General features: G+C 32.5%; 1 protein-coding gene across 25 annotated transcripts in view; it reads left to right on the top strand.

Moving 5' to 3' along the window:
* The window catches only part of LOC145668871 (coiled-coil domain-containing protein AGAP005037-like), a 1,021,830-nt gene that overhangs the window by 992,273 nt on the left and 7,992 nt on the right, over window positions 1-21,565 (top strand). For all 25 annotated transcript variants that reach the window (XM_081737111.1, XM_081737106.1, XM_081737121.1 and 22 more), the window contains one exon: window positions 6,552-6,669. In XM_081737111.1, coding sequence (XP_081593237.1) covers window positions 6,552-6,669 — 118 coding nt within the window. The remainder of the gene's footprint in view (window positions 1-6,551; window positions 6,670-21,565) is intronic.

Below are 21,565 nucleotides of genomic sequence, written 5' to 3'. Positions count from 1 at the left end.
TATATTTATTTTCAATTTCATAACTAATTATATTCTTACATTTTATATCGTCGATAGGGCACGTCAGAAGTCCAGTTTGTAAATTATTTTAGGTCCGTTTTTAAGCCATAAAGATCTTAATTAACAAATCAAAGTTGTTCGAGCAAAATCACAAAAGAAAGTTGACAAAGATATATTTTATAAATTATTCCAATTATACTTTGGTTTGATACCTAAAACATTATGCTAAGCTATTTGTTCCTTTAAATTACAATTATCTATTGCATTTGTTAAAGCTTCAATGTTATGTAACAAACATTTATAAATTATCATTTTAAACAGCAAGGAATAATCATAGCATAAATATACAAAACAAATTCATAACGAAGACGAAATATTGATAATATCGAAAATAAAACATAACATCAGGATATACATTAACATGAATTAAAATATAACATTATGCGTTATATATCTCCACAAATCTTAGTTTCCTCCTTTTCAAACTGAATGCCATCTGTTATATATCATTTACATAAACCTTATAGAATTCAAATAAAGTATGAATAACAAATAAAATCATAATGATATTTAAAGCAAAAAATCAATCGATTATATTCTTTCGGACGCCACAACATTAGGTTACGTTATATTACCATAGGATTGAGTTAGGTTACATTGCGTAGCGCAATCTTGTGTACATTCTTGTCTGCCATGTGATGTTATCATATTGTGATTTCTACTACTATAATTCCTGCTGTCTACGCAGCGATTCTGAAAAAACATATTATTTCTGTTGTGATTAGATTGTGTTGTATTACCGATAAAATTAGATTCGGTTCGTTGGTTGGTAGAATTCAGCCCATTTGATCCACTATTAAAGCGAGGTTTACTATTCCACCTAGAATTTGAAATATCTTCAGACTGTATATTTACATTATGAATGGAAACCTGATTGACATGATTACGAGTATAATTACTTTCTCCTCTGTCTGGTCTTCTATTATTGCTTTGCATTAAAGACTGGCTTTCAAAATTCTGCACAATCATAAGTAGATGATTGAAAGTAATGCATTGCACTGACATCAATATTTGCTGTAATCTGAATGGCAGTGATATACGAATGGATGCGATAATTCGAGACTCTGGATGGAATGGGTTGATAGATTTCAATTCATTATACGTGGATACTACAAAATCAGTAATATTCTTGTGGACCTTGGGATTGAAATGTCCCGATCGGATTAACGCATCTCTGTTGCTAGCATGAAGTCGTTCTCATAATTAGCTAATAACATATTCTCAAAATCAGAGTATTTATGCAAATTATGGCGGATAGCTTTAAACCATGTTAAGCATGGTGGCACTAATACATGCGGTAAGATTCTTAGAAATTGCGCTTTCTCAATCCCCATCAAAGCATACTCATAGTCAAATTTTTCCAAAAATACACTAGCAGAAATATCTTCGGACATTCCGCTAAATTTGGTAAGAGAACGAATCTCACTGACCCGCAAAGGCTTACCTTTACTCGTAGTTTTCCGATTTTGACATCCCATACGTACCACCTTTTGATGTCGTGAAGTACGGACCATCTTTTCTTCACCGTCAGAGCTGGCTTCACTATATCCTGACGAGTTGGTATTTTCCTCTGCCGTCCTTACCGTGTATGGTAACTGTTCTACATTAGAAGAAGTAATACCTTTCTTGGATTGAATATTATGTTCCATGTGAGTTGGGATGCATTTTTCCTTCAGTGTATTAACTTACTCCTGTACCTCTCTGATTTGAATAGAATACTCGTTAACGTCTGTTTCCGTGAGTTTTGCACGACCGTGAACTTACGTGATATTTGTTCCACCTTCCTTTCATTCAACTCCATTTTCGCACTAAATTGCTGATTCATAGGTTCTAGTTTACCGTCAATTTGTTCATATAATTGCTTAAAATCGTCTTTATTTTGTATTTGCATTTGTTCCCACCGTTCCTCAATTCGCTGTTGCATCTGTTTCAATCGTTGGTTCAGGTGATTGTTTTGTTGTTGCATTTGTTGTTGCATTTATTCCCACCGTTCATCACCTCGTTGTTGCATCTGGTCCAATCGTTGGTTCATGTGATTATTTTGTTCATCACCTCGTTGTTGCATTTGTTCCAATCGTTGGTTCATGTGATTATTTTGTTCATCACCTCGTTGTTGCATTTGTTCCAATCGTTGGTTCATGTGATTGTTTTGTTGTTGCATTTGGTCCAATCGTTGTAGGATTACTTCCAAGGTAACGTATACTAAATACTTTTAGGTTAGGCCAGAGTCCACACATATACCAGAAATAATCAAAATTTTGCAAAATAATCAAAATAATGCCGTCTGGGTGGCGTTATATGTTAAACACCGTTATATACATTTTTTATTTAAAAAAGATTGAAATGAGGATAAATATTAAAGTGGGATATCTGCGTAATTTTATTCAGTATATTTTGATTTATTCGTAAAAGCACTCAACAAATAAACAAAATTAAGTACTAAACAATTATGTAGCCACTGCAAGATCCTGAAAGAAACATTCAGTATAAAATTAAAGGTAAAGGATACATCTCTTGAGGAAATGCCCAAGGAAGAAAAAAAAAAGACCGGCATGTACAGGAAGTGACGTGGGAAGATAGACAGCCCTACGCTCCGACTTCCTTTAATCCCCAAGCTTCTCAGTTACCCATTTTATAGCCCATTTGAGTGATTAGTAGAATTGGATCAAATCCGGCCCATCCGTTTGGAAAACTGTCGAAGATGACAGGGATAGGCGGCTTGTCAATTGGTTGGTTGCGTGATTTGAAGTTTAGCTCCCCTTTCAGCACCGAGGCTGTATTAGATGTGGACCTTACAGCTTAACGTGGGATCCGAACAACATGAGCTCCAAACGGGATTCGAACTGGGTGCCCTGCGCCAAAAGTGCATATCCTAATTTCATCACGACAAGGGAGCTCGTACCTTATTGAGTACGCTACCTTGGTTCGTAATGTAATTCGTATCTCACATGATTCAAAAGCAAAATGGAAGTTTTGGATTGCGTAAACGTATAAAGTAGTGAAATTTACTTACTCTACTACTTGTAGACAATAAACAGAAGCTTACCAACAATTTAAAGAATATTAACGTACCAAATAATAAGATTTATGAGAAGATATATGTATAAAACGATCCGATAGCTCAGTGCCGCACTTAACCATGAGAGAATTAATAGTCCATGCTTTCCGTAGAATTCCGTTTCGCTTCTACAATACTGATTTCCACATTTTTTTAAAAAAAAATATACCCTTCCATCCCAGGATGATGTGCAACTCAAATATGTAACAATGCAACTACATCATGAGATCTGACAGCAGCAGCCCCCCGCGTAAACTTGAGTTTTTAACAAGATAATGTGCATTGCTGTGGGAAAAGATTTTTGTTCCATGTAAATTTAATTGGCAACATTATTATTTGCACATGTAATAACAGAAATTCGTTTTTGTTCGTTATACTGTGGGGATCTAAACTATGTTTAGTATCGATCAGACTATGATAGGTAATTTGATTGCTTTGTATTTTTCACAGCCTTTTAGGAAGGTTTAATTTTTCCTCGTAGTTGTTCCTTTTCAATTATGGCTTTGAGTGACGGATAAATCAGAAGTCTTCTTTTAAGATACTGAAGAAGTAGAAGATGATTACGTATTTGAATAGTGTTGAAGATTCTATGAAGTTAAGAATTACCCACTAACGAAATAAACCATCCAAAAATATGCTTCCAGAATACATAGCAAAAATATTGTTACAAGTATGCTATAGCTAGAAGTAATCACGGATTCGGTTGCATCAATGTAGCTTTTTGCGGAAATACGTTTATTTATTTTGTAGATGGCGTATAAAATTACGAATGTTCTTTCTCCCAGAAAGAACAAATCTTAAAAGCCGCGAGTTTAAGTATGCCACCCCATAAACAAAAACGAAGAGGGGAAAGGACACTAGCATTCAGAAAGTCCTAAACACTACAAATACAGCCTCGTAGTGTCTGTTTTTTTCTTTAAATAATAATCTTTTATGTTAGTGAAAGGTAAAGCAAACATACCTGCAGAGGAAAGATGGTAATCCTTTTTATAGAATTCAATATCAAGCTTCAATCTCAATATATCAGTTTGCAATTCCAGTGCAACTAGCTCTTTTATCTTTATTTCTTGATTTTCCATCTACATCTATTTAAAAAAAAAATGTTTCCACCTTCAATGATGAGAAACTTGTTTGTGACAAAGACAAGACAAGTTTTCATATCAAAACTGTGATAACTAACTAAATGGAACAGGTGTTCGCTACAGTTCGAGAATTGAGTTCTTATGTTTGACAACAATCAAGCAATTCATGCTGGCATTTGTCTGACCATTTGCTTTAGCACTGTCCATGTGACCTTAAACTAATGCGACCTAAACATGATTTATGAATGTAGTATTCAAATAGAAGGTCAGCTTAGTAAATTTAACTACCATTATTATGAAATTTGTTTCAAACAAGAAATATTTATTCTAAATAATATAGTTATGACAGATTTTGCCACTCCTCGAAACTTGACGCTCCGTGCAAATGCATATGGTGCACATATGGTAGAGCCGCTCTGCAAGAAATGTATTTGATTATACAACCACCTCACAAATATATGTAGAAGTAAAATATAGGACTAGCGTAATATTCAAAGGAAAACCGAAAAGATCGAGTGCTATAGAAAGAGAAATACAGAGGAAACAAAAGTTTACAATGTCTTAACAAGAACCCAAGCTGTGATCTCGCCTTGTGTTCATATAATTGTATAGAAATGAGTATTGACTTCAAGTTAGAAGGTTGACAATTTTATTTAGTGAAATTGATTATAATTCCAAGGAAATGTCATATACACTAACAAATCATATGTTTACTTAATTTGTATATCAGAAAACAAGGATGTGTATTTCGTTGGTTTATTTTACTATGCACAAGAACGTACTTTTAGCGTAAGTAAAAATGTTTCTGAATGTACTTCAAAGAAAGGAAAATGAATTCATATGCTGCCTTGGTTTATACACCGTATTTGCAAAGTGTTCCGTGACTTATTCAACAAGTTATGCTGATAGACTAATTTTAAGACCAAGTCAGAATTTAAATATCGTGTTTTGTGTAGAGATGCATAATTACAGGGATTTGTCAGCAAAATATGCCGAAGAGATTCAAATCGCTAATGGCAAAAAATGATGTGGTTCGAAGAGTCACTTTTCTACTTGTTACCAACAACGGACCGGATTTATGTATAGTGGACTCTTAAAGAGGAATATGCTTCGGACTGCCTATTTCCTACAATTACTTTATGGTGGTGTGACCGCAAGTTCATGGTATTTCGTTGTGCCTGTTACTATTCGCATAGGACGAATTTATGCGAGTGATTGTGTGGATATTTAGGTGGCCAGGTGCATACTATGGAACAAACTTGTTTCTTATCAATTGTGTGGACATTTTAAGTGACCAGGTGCATCCTATGAAACAAATGTTGTTTCTAATCAATTGTGTGGATGTTTTAGATAGCTAGGTGCATCCTATAAGAGCAGATATTGTTTCTTATCAATTGTGCAGATGTTTTAGGTGACCAGATGCATCCTATGGAATAGGCGTTTCTTACCAATTGTGTGTATGTTTTAGGTGACTAGGTTTCATCCTATGAAACACATGTTTTTATCAGTTGTATGGATGTTTTAAATGACTAGGTGCATCCTACGGAACAGATGTTTCTTATTGTGTGGATGCTTTAAGTGACTAGGTGCATCCTATGAAACACATGTTTTTTCTTATCAATTGTGTGGATATTCTAGGTAGGTGACTAGGCACATCCTATGGAGCACATGTTGTTTCTTATCAACGATGTAGTCTTGCGAAAGACAATGCGTCAGTACACACAGCTTACATGTTCAAGCGTAATTTGAGATACGTGACTGGCTCAATCTGTGATTAAAACATTACTGAACATGTATAAGCAGTGAGTGAGATACATACTTCGTCCTCCACCACCGCTGACACAATTATTGAGTACTTCACCGCGTGAAGAATGGTCCACTATTCCCCTGGAAATGATTTACGGGTTATATACCTCAATTTTGCAAAGAATACAGATTATATTGCAAGGCAAAGGTGATCCAATACCACATTGGATCAGATAAGTTGCGTTTTTTTTTTAAAGGTGTTTCCATTATTTTGATAATTCCCTGTATTTTCGGTTTTAATAAGGACGAAATTCAAAACAAACGAACTACCATAGTTCGGAAAGGAAAATTGATAATCTATTCTGATTGATTTTCAATTGACAGTCCTTGATCATATTTAACTTATATCTCCCAACAATTGTTGCCATGTCTACTGAGTACAGTGTATATAGATGAAAACAACTTGTCAGAAAGAAAAACCTTCAATATTATGTTAGCATCTATTTATATCGTAATTATATGTCGTACTAGCATATTTAACCCAATAATTAAAACGGCATGAAAATAGTAATAATAATTTCGTTTATTTTCTCCTTGTTTTACAGGCTAGCATCTGTACAAGAACAAAGATTGCCCTCCAATAATAGTTCGATGGAGTCCCGTCTTTCTCCAACACTCCAAGAACAAGTGGCTCCCTCTGGAACTCAACAGTCTCAAAGCAAGGTAATCCTTATTTTTAAAACTTATCGTTATGAGATTTGGTGCTGTAGCAGTGTGTGGAATTGCATGCAGCATTATCCTTTATTTTCTTGTGGACAATCATATATAATATTTTGTCAAAACTGCCTTAACACTTTTTTCTTGTTATTCCTAACGAGTTTTGTTATGTTGTTTTCTACCTTTAAAATTTGTTTCCCTTTTGTGGTAAGGATAAAAGTTTCGTAACATTTTAATTATTATAAGGATGTGAAATAAGATAGAATAAATTATCGGTATATAAGAATTCTTACTGATAAAATAGTAAGATAGATTAGTAATTATAAGGAATAAATAAAAAAAAATATATTGACTCCACACAAAACTACAAGTAACCAATTCTCATCTTTGTGTGAAAGTATTGTCTCGGTGGCCGTGTGCTCAGAGCACTCAAGAATAATTGACGGTTGCTACAGTAGTCTATGTGCAAAGTTTTTAATCTCACTTTTTTTTTTACTTTCTTTCTTGTAATTTTATCTTTCTTCTTCTTCTTCTTCTTCTTCTTCTCTCTTTCCTCTATCCTGTTCTTTTTTATTGGCTTCCTGTTAGTTTTCTGGATCCTTAATTCTAAACACTACACAGCACTGCCCTTGCACTAACTTCAATTGTTTTTTAATGCACATTTTCTGAGTGCATTTCCAATGTGTCCCAAGGATCAGACCCGCCCCCGCCCCTCTAGTTGTCTATTTTTAATGTAATATACATATATATATCATTCCATCCTTAATAAATAATATATATTATTATTATTATTATGAAAATTAGCAGTGAGTATATTACTAATGGTGTTTTTTTTATTATTAGACATATAATATATATATATATATATACTTCTTTTGTAAGGCACTTATTTAGTATTTCGTGCACTGTATGCCCATATTTCCAGTTTTATATATATTCACACATACATTTATATATATATAAATATATATATTTATTCTACATTGCCTACAATCACAAAAAATTGTAGAGCAATTTCTTTTTGTTCTATTCTTACTTACTTCGTTCTGTTATGTGGGTTATTTTTTTAATATATGTTCTTTGTGACATTCTTTAAACGAAACTGTTATTTTTTTCATACTCTTCTGTTTGTTCTGCATTTTGCTCAGCAAATCATTAAAAAAAATGATTATTACGAAAAAAAGAAAAAACTTAAAGAAAATATTGCCTTCTAAAACAAAAGAGAATAAAAGCATCAATGTCTTTATTAATTTTGAATTTATTATTATTATCATTATTATTATTATTACTATTATCTTTTTTTAAGTGAGTAAAGGTCTTATATGTGCTGCCCTCTTCTGTTCTAGTGTAACAGGCACAGCTGGAAGTGGAGCACTAACTTCAAGGAAGCCATAACCATTCACGAGTAATAATAATTAAAATTTTTTCTGCTCGCTTTTTTTTATATAATATTTCCAATATTCCTTGCTCAGCTTGGGCTCTCAATTATTCCCATTTATATTATATAATCTGGATTTGCTTTCTTATTCCCCCCTTCTTCCTTAAAGTAAGGTAGCTCATGAAAAAAAAATACTCCACACACTCAGACACTTGTTGCTTTTTTTTAATTATTATTATTATTATTATTACTATCATGGTCATTATTATTATCGTTACTGATGCACTTCTGTGCCATGTTAAATTCTGTATATGTGCTCTTTTTCCAGATAACAACCTCCGAGAGATTAATTGAAAAATTTAATTAATTACATTAATTGTAGATTTCTTTTAGGTATTAGTGCTTTATTTTCCTTTCGAGATATATTTATATATATTTTTATTATTATTATCCTTATTATTATTATTATTATTATTCACACGAAATATTTCTTACTTTAGAGTATACTTAAATACTGAAAGAAGTTTTTTGCGGACTACTTATATTTATATATATATAAAAAGAAAGACGGTCGGCATTTTCTTCAACATTTATAAGAACAGAAAAATGTTTCTTTATTTTTTTGTATATATATATAAAATAATAATAATAATACAAAAGTTATTGAGATCTCTTTGCTGCACATAGGTAGGAGATTAAGTTAAAGCCTTACTCTAAGGATGGAAGTTGGGAGTTTAGGTGTTGGCGCATGCGTCAAGTTTTTACATTTTCATCAAGTTGCATACATATATATATATACTTTTCTTAAAAGTTCGTCGTTGATGGTTCTATATTTATATATATAAATAGATTAAACAAAAACCTGTGAATCTTGATGTTTGGCTGATGCTCAGAAGATAGGAGAACTATTGAATCAGCACGGACGTTTTCTTGAATGCCCATTGGTTGCCTATTAAACTGTATCATGTAATGAAAGGCAGTTTTTGCCTATTCCCGTCCCAAGTGCTTGGCCAGTGTTGTGTCGTGTAGATGAATGTTCCTACAAGCAGTTGCTGTATCCAGCCAATTATTTTATTTGGTCTTGTTCGATGTGTTCATAGTCTGCCTGCCATGATTGTGTACGTGTATGCGTGACGTCATCTTGCGTGCAATAAAAAATATATATATGATAGTTTTGATTATTATATATATAAAAAGCTGAACGTTATATATATATAAGTTGGAAGATGTTCCGTTATTATACATATATATTTATATATATTATAACCTTGGCTATGGGAAAGTTAAAAGATTCGTTCATGTTCCGAAGGATGTGATTGTGATTTTTTTTTAATATTTTTTTTTAGGTCCCATGGACTAAAAACTTTTTTCTTCAAAAATAATTTTCAACTTCAAGAATTGAACATTTTAATGTTTCCTTCCTATATATATATTTCTATATGCATAGACTTAAGATTGTTATTATTACATATATATACATAATATTAAGTCTAGTATGAAATTAGATCGTTTTATCGTTTCAGATGTTGATGTTGCATGAGAAGTACAGAGAATTCTTCACTTATTTATTTTTTTTAGTTTTTTAGTTTTTTTTAACGTGTAACGAATTTTTTCAGCATGCTTCATTGCATGTTACGTCCGATGTTATGGCATCAACCAAAAGAGATAATGCAATTATATATATGCCTGATTGAGTATAATTATTAGCATGTTTCACATTTGAAAGTGAAGCAAAATAGATATCTATATTTTTTTTACTGTCATGATTTTTTGTCTTTTTTCTGATATGTATGTATTAAATATCATTATATTATTACATAATTTTACTACTATCATTTTTGTTATCTTCTTCATGTTATAACAAACAGTAAAAATGCGAAGAAGACATATTGAACAAAAGAATTATGGTAAGATTTTTTTTTAAGTAAAAAAAAAAATGTTATTTCAATATCAAATTAGCGGTTGCTCTTTTCCACTAGTTTCTGAAGGTGGGGAGAACCTCTGAAATGCTGTAATTATTTTTCAACTCCAGCCGTAGGAGAAAAAGCGCTGAAAGGATGGTCTGACCAGGTCGGTTGAAATAAATTTCATTTGGTATGCTTCAAATGGGATTTCTGTAGAACAAGTGCAGGAAAGCTTGGCCTTTTATATGTGGGTAATTGGAATGTATGGAATGCAATACAGAGATTAATTATACACATATATTTATTATTTACAAAGCATAGAATAACAAAGAAGACAAATTAATGAATTACTTGAATTCTGGTCACCTGTTTATGTGAAAACAATGTTGATAGTTTTTTCTTGTAAGGGACTTCAAAAGAAAAAGAATTTATACCTTTGTTTCATGTAGTTTTACCTATAGTTTGGTACTTTTTAATACAAATAATGCATACAACCAAGTGGAAAATTATATGAAGAAAAAGTGGTCACACTCTGATTACAGGGTCATAAATTAAAGCGAGCGGACCCAAAGTTTATAGAAAATCTCTGAAGAACAGTTAAAATTATCGTTATATTTATTCCATGCTTCATTTACAAATAGTTAGGATAATAATTATAGCGATTATTTGCTTACTTACTTTCATATTTTGAGCTCCATTAATCGTGTTTTCTTGCCTACAAGTTGCCTAATTTTGTATCGATCAACAAGAAAACTTAAGAGCCTGACATACTAACAATAATACAAAATTTACCATTTTCCTTTTGCTTGTTTTCTATAAGTGAAAGGAAGTAATGAAATGCAAGTTACTACAATCGTAGATAATCTACAACAGAAAATATGAACCTGAAGAATTTTCAGTGTTGCCAGAATAACATTTCCTCCAAAATCTAAGTTAAGGCAGCACTATTTAATTTTAATAACTATATGTTAAAACTATTTTGTTTACTACAAATTAAATACAACTATTATTTAAAAAGTAGTTCACAGGATTCCAAGATAACATGATTCGTAATCAAATGCAGTTCAGTTCGTTCCTCTAGTCCAGCATTTCCCAACCGGTGTGCCGCGAATGGGTCGCTGGTGTGCCGCGAGGAAATCGAAACAAAATTATTAATTCTATAGCAATCAAATTGCAAAACATAGAGAAAAAGGTATATTCGTATTTCACATTACTACTATGAATCTAAAATTTAAAGTTTCATACTGTGTTACTTCTCTGTAGAACAATTTTAATTTTCTGTAGAACATTTTTCTGCACATTTCTAATTTTGAAGAAGAAAAAGTATTTGTTATCATTGTTATGACCATTATTGGTTCTTTATTGTTGCAGACTATTTCCTAACTTGAAATTTTAAAATATTATTCAATCATTCCGACAAAGTAAACATGCATAAGAATTACCTACATGTGTGTTTTAAAAGTAAAAGAAATTTGTTTGTTCGTTCGTTATTTAGTGATCCTTCTTCTTAATGAAAGGTTGGATACAGTTTTCGAAAAAGAAAGTATATTTTTAACAACTTGAGTCCTATATCTGATTGCAATTGTTTTCTATTTTTAAATTAAAATGAAAAATAAGCATAATGATTTACCACGGGAAAAGACCAGTGATCAAGCTTTCTTCTCTGTGAGAAGGATGTTAGTAATCAGAAAAAAAAAATACTACAGTATTTTATATTTTCAAATAATAATAATAATAATAATAATAATAATATGTGCGCCGCGAGAATTCAAGTTACCCTGAAGTGTGCCGCAAGTTGAAAAAGGTTGGGAAACGCTGCTCTAGTCGCTGCCTTAACTCAGATTTTGACGGAAATTTTATTCTGGCAACGCTGTAATTTCTATGGATGTCAACACTGAAAATTCTTCAGGTTTATATTTTCTGTTGTAGAATAACATTATCTATGATTGTGGTAATGGTAAGTTGTATTTCATTACCTTCTTTCACTTATGAAAAACAAACAAAAGGAAAATGGTAAATTTTGTATTATTTTTAGTATGTCAGGTTCTTAAGTCTAATCGAAAAACAAATGAGGTGCACCAGTTATCTCAGTAGTTCGTAACAGAGTTCTAATTGACCGCGAAAATAAGAGAATGATAAACGACGGTTAATGATGTAACTTTTATTAAACAAATATTCGTGAATTTGTAGTACTAAAAGTTGTAGCTTGAATTTCAGTTCACGTTTGTAAGTTAAAATGAATGTTGAGTACGTTTTGTTCTTTTCTGAACTTCTACGTATAGATTAATATAAATTAATCTAAGCTTTTGTATTTGAAACGTATGAAAGATCTCTAGAGTAGAAATATAGTTGGTTTTCCTCTTTTTAATTTTTCGTTCGATGGTCATGACATATAGGCTAGTGGACGTGCTTTTAAACTAGTATCAAAGGTGTGTGCGTTAACTCTCACAGATATATGGAAACTCTTCTTGAAAATACTTACACAGACCATATGTCAGTTTGATTCAATAGATCGGCCATTTTCTTACTTATTTATTTTTTTTCAGAATTCGTGTGACAGTTACAAGAAATGTTATATATTTTTCACTTTTATTTTCATACTACCACTTGTCTCCGCCCTTCACTGTGGTCAGTATCTATTCCTTCAGCACTCTTTGAATTCGAGGTTTGTAAATAACAGATTCGTATTCTCTGTGAACAAAAGAGCGTTCAGATATCACAATTTTACGTCATTACATCTGGAGGTTTAAACCTTGATTACAATTCTCTATCTCCCCCATATGTGGATGGTTTCTCGAAAAAGCCATTTTAATGAAAATTTCTCCCAGGCTAAAGCCTATTATCATGCAAAACCTCAAAACTTAATCAGCCAAAACACACTTGAATGATTCCTCATCAAACACCGTATGTTGTATACACCTACACTTCCAACAGTCAATAAACCAGAAAACGTAAAAAAAGAAGAATGTTGTTTTATATATGCAGGTAGCCAGAATCATGGTAATGATAGTTATGAATAAATAAAGAAAAAAAAATCACGTACTTTTGTCTTCGACCAGTAAGAGTTATGAAAAGCTGCATTGAGTGGGAGATTTGTCACAGTATTAATAATTAATTTCGTGTTTTCGTTTCTCATTTGTTTATCACACGTTTATTATTATTCCCTAATTTTTACTTTGAAGATAACCCTAATTTGAGAGACTGAACTACTAAGAAGCAAAGTACCAGTTTCATTGTTTACAGATAAGCTTTTTCATTTCCTAGATATAAGTCTACGCAATCTAGTTTCTGAGTTTAAGGACAACATAATTTCAAATATGAAGTAAGCTCTTTTGATTGATATATATGTTTTAGTTCAGGGAATCATGATTAGGTTACTATCATATGTAATAACACTAATAGAACGACAGAAATATTTATTTAAATTAAATTCAATTTTATTTACCCGCATGATCCTTATACCAGCCAAATAATTAGTAACTTCTATATACAGGGTTAAGCATAAATGATTCATTTATTTTGAAAAGGCTATATTTTCAAAAGTATCACACGTACCGGGTATATACATGAAAGATATGTATGAAGAGAGCCACAAACTCACCAAGTTTATACACCCTCTACAAATGTTCAATATATGCCCCTTAGGTGACACGACATACGCCTAGACGATACTCGAGATCATTTCATACCTTTTGTAGCATAGTCCTCTGAATTGGTTGCACTGCATCACTGATGCGTTCTTTGAGCTCGAATAAGGATTGTCGTAGTAGGGGTATGTAAATAAGGTCCTTAACGTACCCCCACAGGAAGAAGTCGCAGGACGTGAAATCAGGAGATCTGGGAGGCCAGGTGCTTTTCCCTTTACACAAGCAACCAGTATCCTTGAATTGCCGATACCACTGCAAAATGCTTTATTTACATGGCTGTTCTTTTCCATACTTTCTTCAGAAAGCGCGTTGCACAGCTATAACAGACGAACACCTATCATATTCAAGCACACAAAAACTTTTCTTGCTTTCCCTCCATTATCGACAGGTACTAACCTCGTACTGCTACACTGCCGAACCCGATCGGGAGGATAATGGACTCGTGCTGCCACACAGTACAAACTTGGTGAGTTTGTGATTTTTTTCATATATCTTTCATCTGTGTACACGTAATACTTTAGAAAATATAGCCTTTTCAAAACGAATGAATCATTTATGCTAACCCTGTATTTCGAACAAAAATTGGTTATCGTTCATTAGTAGAACAAGGCTTTCATTCAATCTTGTGGGGAAAGTTAGTCACTTTGTATCTATATATATTATTGCTTCAACTTCGTGTGGAATTCTGTAACCAAGTAGGTAATAATAATGCAACATTCTGATACTTACGATTTTTCAATATCGTAGGCGAATATATACAGGGTGGTAGGTAACACCACCGACAAACTTTGGGAGGTGATTCCTTGTATGAAATGAAAGAAAAAAGTTCTAATAAACATGGGACGAAAAACGTCTCCTTTCAGAGTTATGAACCGCCGAAAATTCGAAAAATCATGTTTCGAAACGTCCTGCCTTAGAAAATACAGGACCGATCCGAAGCGGTTTAAGGAATTACAAAGGAACTAGTATGCGCTCTATCTAAATATCTATGTTCTACCGTGGTCCGTTATCGGCGAAACGAACTATAGAAAGGAAATTGAGGTATAGGGATACTCCTGTAAGTACTAATAACGCGTTCGTTTCGCCGATAACGGAGGATGGTAAAACATGGGTATTTAGATAATTCGCACACTAGTTCCTGTGTAATTCCTTAAACCGCTTGGGATAGGCCCTATAGTTTCTAAGGCAGGGCGTTTCGAAACATGATTTTTCGAATTTTCGGCGGTTCATAACTCTGAAAGGAGACGTTTTTCGACCTATGTTTATTAGACCTTTTTTCTTTCATTTCCTATAAGGAATCACCTCCCAAAGTTTGTCGGTGGAGTTACCTACCACCCTATATATATAGGCATATCTTTGATATACTTACACACTAACTAATTAAATATTTATCGCAGATTTGGCCCCTAGATAAATTTTACCCCCCAAAAAGAAAAAGCACTTCACGAAAAACATATCGGACTAGATCTGTTTTTATTGAAGCGATTATTTTCTCAGTTAAATTTTATCTACAATCCAGTTATTTCAGAAACTGAAATTCATTGAGACTTTAATGAATATTAAATTAGTGCGAAAGTATTTTAAAAGTGCACTTATTAAATATTATGATTACTTTACTATCTTCTTCGTTTCAAAGAGTGATTTCGTATACAGCACTGGAGAATAGTATGCATCAAAATCTTATATTATTAACATTTAGTTGGTTACAGAATTTTACAAGAAGTTGTTAAAAAAAAAAAAAAAAAACTCTACATGATTGAATAAAAGCCTTGTTCTACTTATGAAGAATAATCAATTTGTTATCGGGCTTTTGTTTCGAAATATACAGAAGCTACTATTTATTTAGCTGTTATAAAGAAAATGAAGTTGAAATTCATGGAAGGTTTACTTCTGTTTTACTTCATACATAGATTTGTATTAAAAGCAGACGATTTGTGAGAAATATTAAGATTAAATTTATAGAAAGGTTCACCGTTAAAATGTGCCTTTTTTTAAAAAAAAAAAAAAAAAAAAACTATACTCGTTCTATAAAATATCTGAATATGTCCCTTCTATACGTCAATCCTATAGAGGGTCTCTAACTGCATATTTCTCTGCCAGAAGTCAAACCCGACTCTCCTAAATCAAAGATAGGACGTTAATGACGAGGGATCTTCCTGCTTTGTTTATGGAGTATTTTAATGTTCAATCACATAAAATAATTACATTTTAAGAATTACTCTTTCTGTTCTTGAAACAGACTTAATAATATTCATTATATTAGACGTAATGGCATTAAAGAAATTTAAAAAAAAGAAAAAACAGCGCTAAATTTGATCAAGTTCGATATTAGAGTGTTTTGTGATAGTGTTCGAAAAATTCATTAAAAATGTAATGAACTAAAATTAAAGCAAAAAAACTGTAATTAATTAATAAAAAATACTACCTAGAAATCGTAACTATTGAAATGAACAAAAAGTAATTAATAATAATAATAATAATAATAATAATAAGCAAGTGAGTTTCGTCTCACATTGTGAAACTACTACAGTAGACTTCCAAATTATGAGAATTCAATATTGGTACTCAAACTTGAAGTAGTATATGTATAACTAACTACTGATTGCAATCGATTAATAAGACCAAAGATAGAACCTGTTTTTTGGACCTGAATCCGTGTCAAAAAACCATTACCCGCTATGCCTTACTGGTTTACTTCTGTGGCGATAAAGGTTGAAACCGGAAATCGTTAATTTCAACCACTTCCGGATTGAATAAGATGGTTAAAGGAGGAGATTGAGCTTACTCTTCGGAAGGTGAATTGATTGAAAAAAAAACTGCATCTCGATATCTCTTACTGTTTTCATTCTACAGAAATGAGATTGAAACCGAAAGTAGTGCTAAATTGTAACCACTTCCTGTTTTGGTAGTGTTGTGAGTTGTGATGGTATGTTCCCTTGAGATTCTGAATCGTTTGTTGAAAACCGCGTGACGCTATCTAATACCATTTTTGTTCTATGGTGATAAACGACGAAACAGGAAATTATTAATTTGAAACACTTCCGGTTTCAATAGAAAGTTAATGGAGAAGATAGAACCTATTCTTGGGACAGTGAATCGATCGCAGAAAACAGAATCTCGATATCTCTTACCGTTTTTGTTCTGTGGAAATCAATATTGAAACCGGAAGTAATATTTCGTGATAGTCATGGTATGTTGCTTTAAAACGCTGAATCTTTTACAAAAACTCTTCTTGCTATCTGTTACCGTTTTCGTTCTTTGACGATTAACGTCGAAATCAGAAATGACTAATTTGAACCAATTTCGGTTTGAATAAAAAGTTAGCAGAGAAGATGAAACCTATTCTTGAGTCACTAAATAAATCGCAAAAATACATATCCCAGTATATTTTACCCTTTTTGCTTTGATACCTGTCGATAGACGGGTGGACGGACGAACAGAGCATTCTGTAAGGCTTCCGACATTTATGTTTAGCATAGTTTAGGAAGTATACAAATGCTTATAGTAGAAACCAGTGGCGTAGCCAGAAAAACATCAAGGGAAGTGGAGAGAATCGCATCACAGCAAAGAATTAGTGCCGAAACATACTAAACATTGTGTAACATTAGACAGGATGAAGACTATAGCTGGCCAGTAGACACTCTTTCAATTAGATAATACGTGGTCAACGTTCATATCTCAGGCGCCATTATTGCCTTTATTTCTGGCTTTGTGGACCTGAGTTCATATCTTTTAATTCCCGGTTACCTTATAATGATGGAGCAAATTTTAGTGCTTCTACCGCGAGTAGAACCAGAGAACACACGAATATCGAAATCGCACGCGTTAAAATTTCAGATAAGCAGGAGCTCAAGAAGTGTGGAAATTTAAGGGAAACAGAATGATCCGCGAAACAAATGAGTTGGGTTATCACTTCACCATTTTATAAGAATACAATAAAAAAATAATAAATGAAAAAATAAAATAAAATAAATAAAAATAGTAACAACAGAAAACTAAAAAATGATATTCTTCATTTAAATTTCCACATAAATAAAATTCCATATTTGCGTAACTGCGGGAAATAACAAGTGATAACCAACTTTTTTGGGGGGGATAATCCTGTTTCGTTTTATGTTTTCAGGGGAAACAACTCCCGAAGATAATTACATAAAAAAAACTAATGAAATAAAAAGGAATAGTGCAGAAGAAGGTTCCCAGTGAATCGAAATTATTAAATAACCAACAATATAATTCACAGGATACAGATGGGAATTTACCATTCATTTATTTGCCGAAATCTCTTGGAGGATTACACATAAAGTTTCTAGGAAATATTTTTTTTTTTTTTTAAGATGGCTGGCGGCACTTTTTTGGTGACAATGTGTGTATATATATTTATAAAACGAAGTAACCTGGGGATCATGAATGTAACATACAGTACTAAATGTAATCAGAATCCATTTTCGAAATCACTACTAATGGAAGGGCATGGAGGATTAAACTGGTCAACTCCTCTCTGCCCACGCCACTGGTGGAAACTATTGTTCGTTTATTTGGACCTAACATCTATTTTTAGCATCGGGACTAAATACGGTGTCAAGCTTCGGCTTAGTGTTCGATTCGGAACATGCGTCCGATCTTATCCCGGCACGAGAGCCATTTGGCCAAGCGGAAATTTTCAGCGGGAACTATGCACCGTGTGATGAAAATGGTGTAAACATTTTTCATATTTAATTTAGAAGGCATGTATAATGAATGTAATTTCCTATATTTATTTTTTTTTTTTAATTTATACTTTATTTAATGACAATTAGTTCAAATTAGCTCTTTTTCCGCTGATTAACAACTGAATATTATTTAATGAAGAAAGTAATGAAGGAAGCTAATTAATATATATATATTTGATCTTTTGTTTTGAAATCACTGATCAATATAGTGTCACTAACTTGATGGCTACGGAAAGGAATTGCAGACTTGTTCCCAGTTTTCATTGTAGAATACTAGAATTTAACATAGTGAACTTAGTCTCTATATAAAAGCATATACAGTTAGGTTAGTTTATTTTAAAGACACTCACATGTTGAATATTACTTACATATACATGAGCGAAAATGGAATACGATTGTTTGCATCCGTAATGAGCTTTAAAAAGGGCATGGTTTGTTATGTACCTTTATCGAGTAATCATCACAGGTGTGTATATATAAAATATGTTAGACTCACATACGTTTTCTCGTCATATCACAGTAACACAACTTGGACGATCTCTCTCTTTCATTTTCTTTTTCTTCTCTAATAATATCTTTTCACTCCGTCAGCGAGGTGTTAGAGGTTTGAAAGTTAGGTCTCTGTATTTACTGCCTTTAGTATATTTCTATTGTGCCAGCAATTATGTAAGTAGAAAAATGTAAGCAAAAGCCTAATACTCACTACAGAAAACAAACCACTGCTCTAGGAAGTACTTTCGGAGAACACGATCTCCATCTTCAGCCTGGTCACAATTCGAAAAGGATTTAAAATATGCAAGTTAGTTGTTTGATAATTGATTAATAATAATTCTCCTATAATTCCTGACGAAATTAAAACAAAATTAAAAATCCATGATCCAGCCTTACCCATTATACATGTATATGGCCTTCCAAAAATACATAAACCCATTGTTCTACTAAGACCTATAATAGCTGGTTTTCATCGTCCTACATGTTTTCTTTAAAAATAGCTGTATAATAAACTAGTATCCTTCAGTATCCCAATCAAATATACTGTCAAAAATAGCTTAGAATTAAAACATATTTGAATTCTTTATCGCGGCGGATTCTATCCAAATGTCACCTTTTGACGTTATGGAGATGTATCTATCAATATCAATAGACCTGGCTCTGCAGGCAATGGAACTTGCTTTATTTAATCTAAAAGTAAATCCATTTGAAATTCAACTAATCTCTCAACTAATAGCTTTTTGCCTGAGAACTAATGTTTTTCAATTTGAAGACATCATCTTTCGACAGGACAATGGATTGTTCATGGGCAATACTCTTTCTCCAATACTTTCGAACTTGGTATTGAACATGTTTGAAACCTACATTCTCCCAAAATTTCCTCGTATCAGGCATTTTCGATATGCTGACGATACTTTAATTCTGTACAAAAAATTTCAGGATTTTTTAATGAATTTAATCAGATATATCCTAGAATCAAATTCTCAATGATTCAGATTAACTACTATAATAATGACAATAAGATACTACAATTATTTTTATAAAACTTGGTTTAATTATCTGAACTGGCGTTGAGTATAACTTAAAAATAATAATTTTACAACTCCCAATTGCAAATCCACCATCATAGTAAGCGAATAATCAAGGTTCAACAAAGAATTAGCATTGTAGAGAGTCAGGGCATATAGTCAAGGTTTTCCATTTCCCGACAACTGAGGTCTACAAAAAGCATTAAAAGACAACAACAACAACAACAACAACAAAAATATTTTGCTGCATAAATGGAAAAAATATGAGGAAAGAATTGTATGAGAAAACATGTAAGAATACAATCTGGCAACCCTTCTTTTAGCTGTACACAACGGTCACTTTTCTTTTGTTTCAGTATATTACAGTTGGGACACAGTGGTTTTATCAGTGTATATAACTTTCTGTAGTTCTGTGTTGAAAAATAATTAAATATAAAATCTCCCACTCTATGCAGTGCTTTTCTTTTATATAAAATAGATCCACGTGCAAAATGCAAGCTGTCAAATTCTTCACTCTTCCTGCTTGTTAAGAAAAAGTCTACTTCACAACCGCATACTATTCTATGGTGGATGTTATGGCTGGGAACTTCTAATGCTTTTCTCTATGGTATTTCTAATGGATAGAAAATAGATCTATGGGGCCTGCTCAGATCATCATCTTTTTCTGCTTATATTTTTTTTCTTGTGCAATTCTGGGTAATGGGATCGGTCAGTTTTCTTTCTCTCTTTTTTCTATTTTCACATTTTTTTAAAAGTTATTATTATACTAAGATAATTTTATAGTAATTCTGAATTATTTCGAAACTAATTTTAAAACAAATGAATACTATGGTATTAAAAAATGACTTTGTGATCTCTATAATTGAAGAAAAGCGAAAGATGTTGATTTGATTAATATTCATAGTTTTTATCAGTTGTGTATAGTGCAAGAAATATAATCGAAGTATTTGTGCATATTGGATTGCCTAACTTATTTTTGTTAACTTGTAAACTGTATTTAAGTTAAGATTCTAAAAGTTAAGACAGGTATGAAGGTTTGAAATTAATACTTTCGTTTCTGTGGAATATTTTGCTATGGTTTCTTACTAATATCCGTATGAATTGGGCCTTTTTCAAATGATACTTTTTTTTTATGTTATAATGAGAATTTTTGTATCATCTGGGTCAAATTGCTTAATGAATAGGGTTTGCAGAGTAATTTTTACTTCTTTATTTTCTCAATTGTAGTCTTCAACTTTTACAATGCTTATATTAGTGGTTCTCAACTTCTTCAAGTCCGAGATGCACTTTAAGTAACCTTTACGGGATTCACGAGTAAATGGATGCATTTGCTTTTTCTGTGTAGTATTCACGAGTTTAAATCTTTTCCGCCATCGCAAACCTTTCTGTCCCTACTATTGTTTCTCTATAAATTTGCTGAAGTAGATTGCTTGGTTTTAAGTTTTAACATCTTTTTCCGGCACCAAAGCTACATGAGATTTTGATCTGAAGCGTAATGGGACCTTAAACCACATGAGTTCCTATTGAGAAGCGAACTCAGATCTCATCAGTCGAAGGCGCATTTACTAGTTACAACCACGAGGGACAAACAAATTTTTAAGCACCTCTCGAATGGTAAACGTGGATGCTTTTGGTACTCGAGGTTCCATGTTTGATTCCTGAAGCTAGAATTGTGCTTTGTGAGTGTAGATGTGCTGATCCCACATCATACAGCTAAACATAAGCCATCGTCTCGTTCGTATGC

The sequence above is a fragment of the Thermobia domestica genome, chromosome 13, assembly GCF_964235325.1.
Source record: "Thermobia domestica chromosome 13, izTheDome1.hap1.1, whole genome shotgun sequence".
Lineage (NCBI taxonomy): Eukaryota > Metazoa > Arthropoda > Insecta > Zygentoma > Lepismatidae > Thermobia > Thermobia domestica.
Note: the sequence above shows the minus strand (reverse complement) of the source record. Positions and strands in the feature narration are given on the sequence as shown.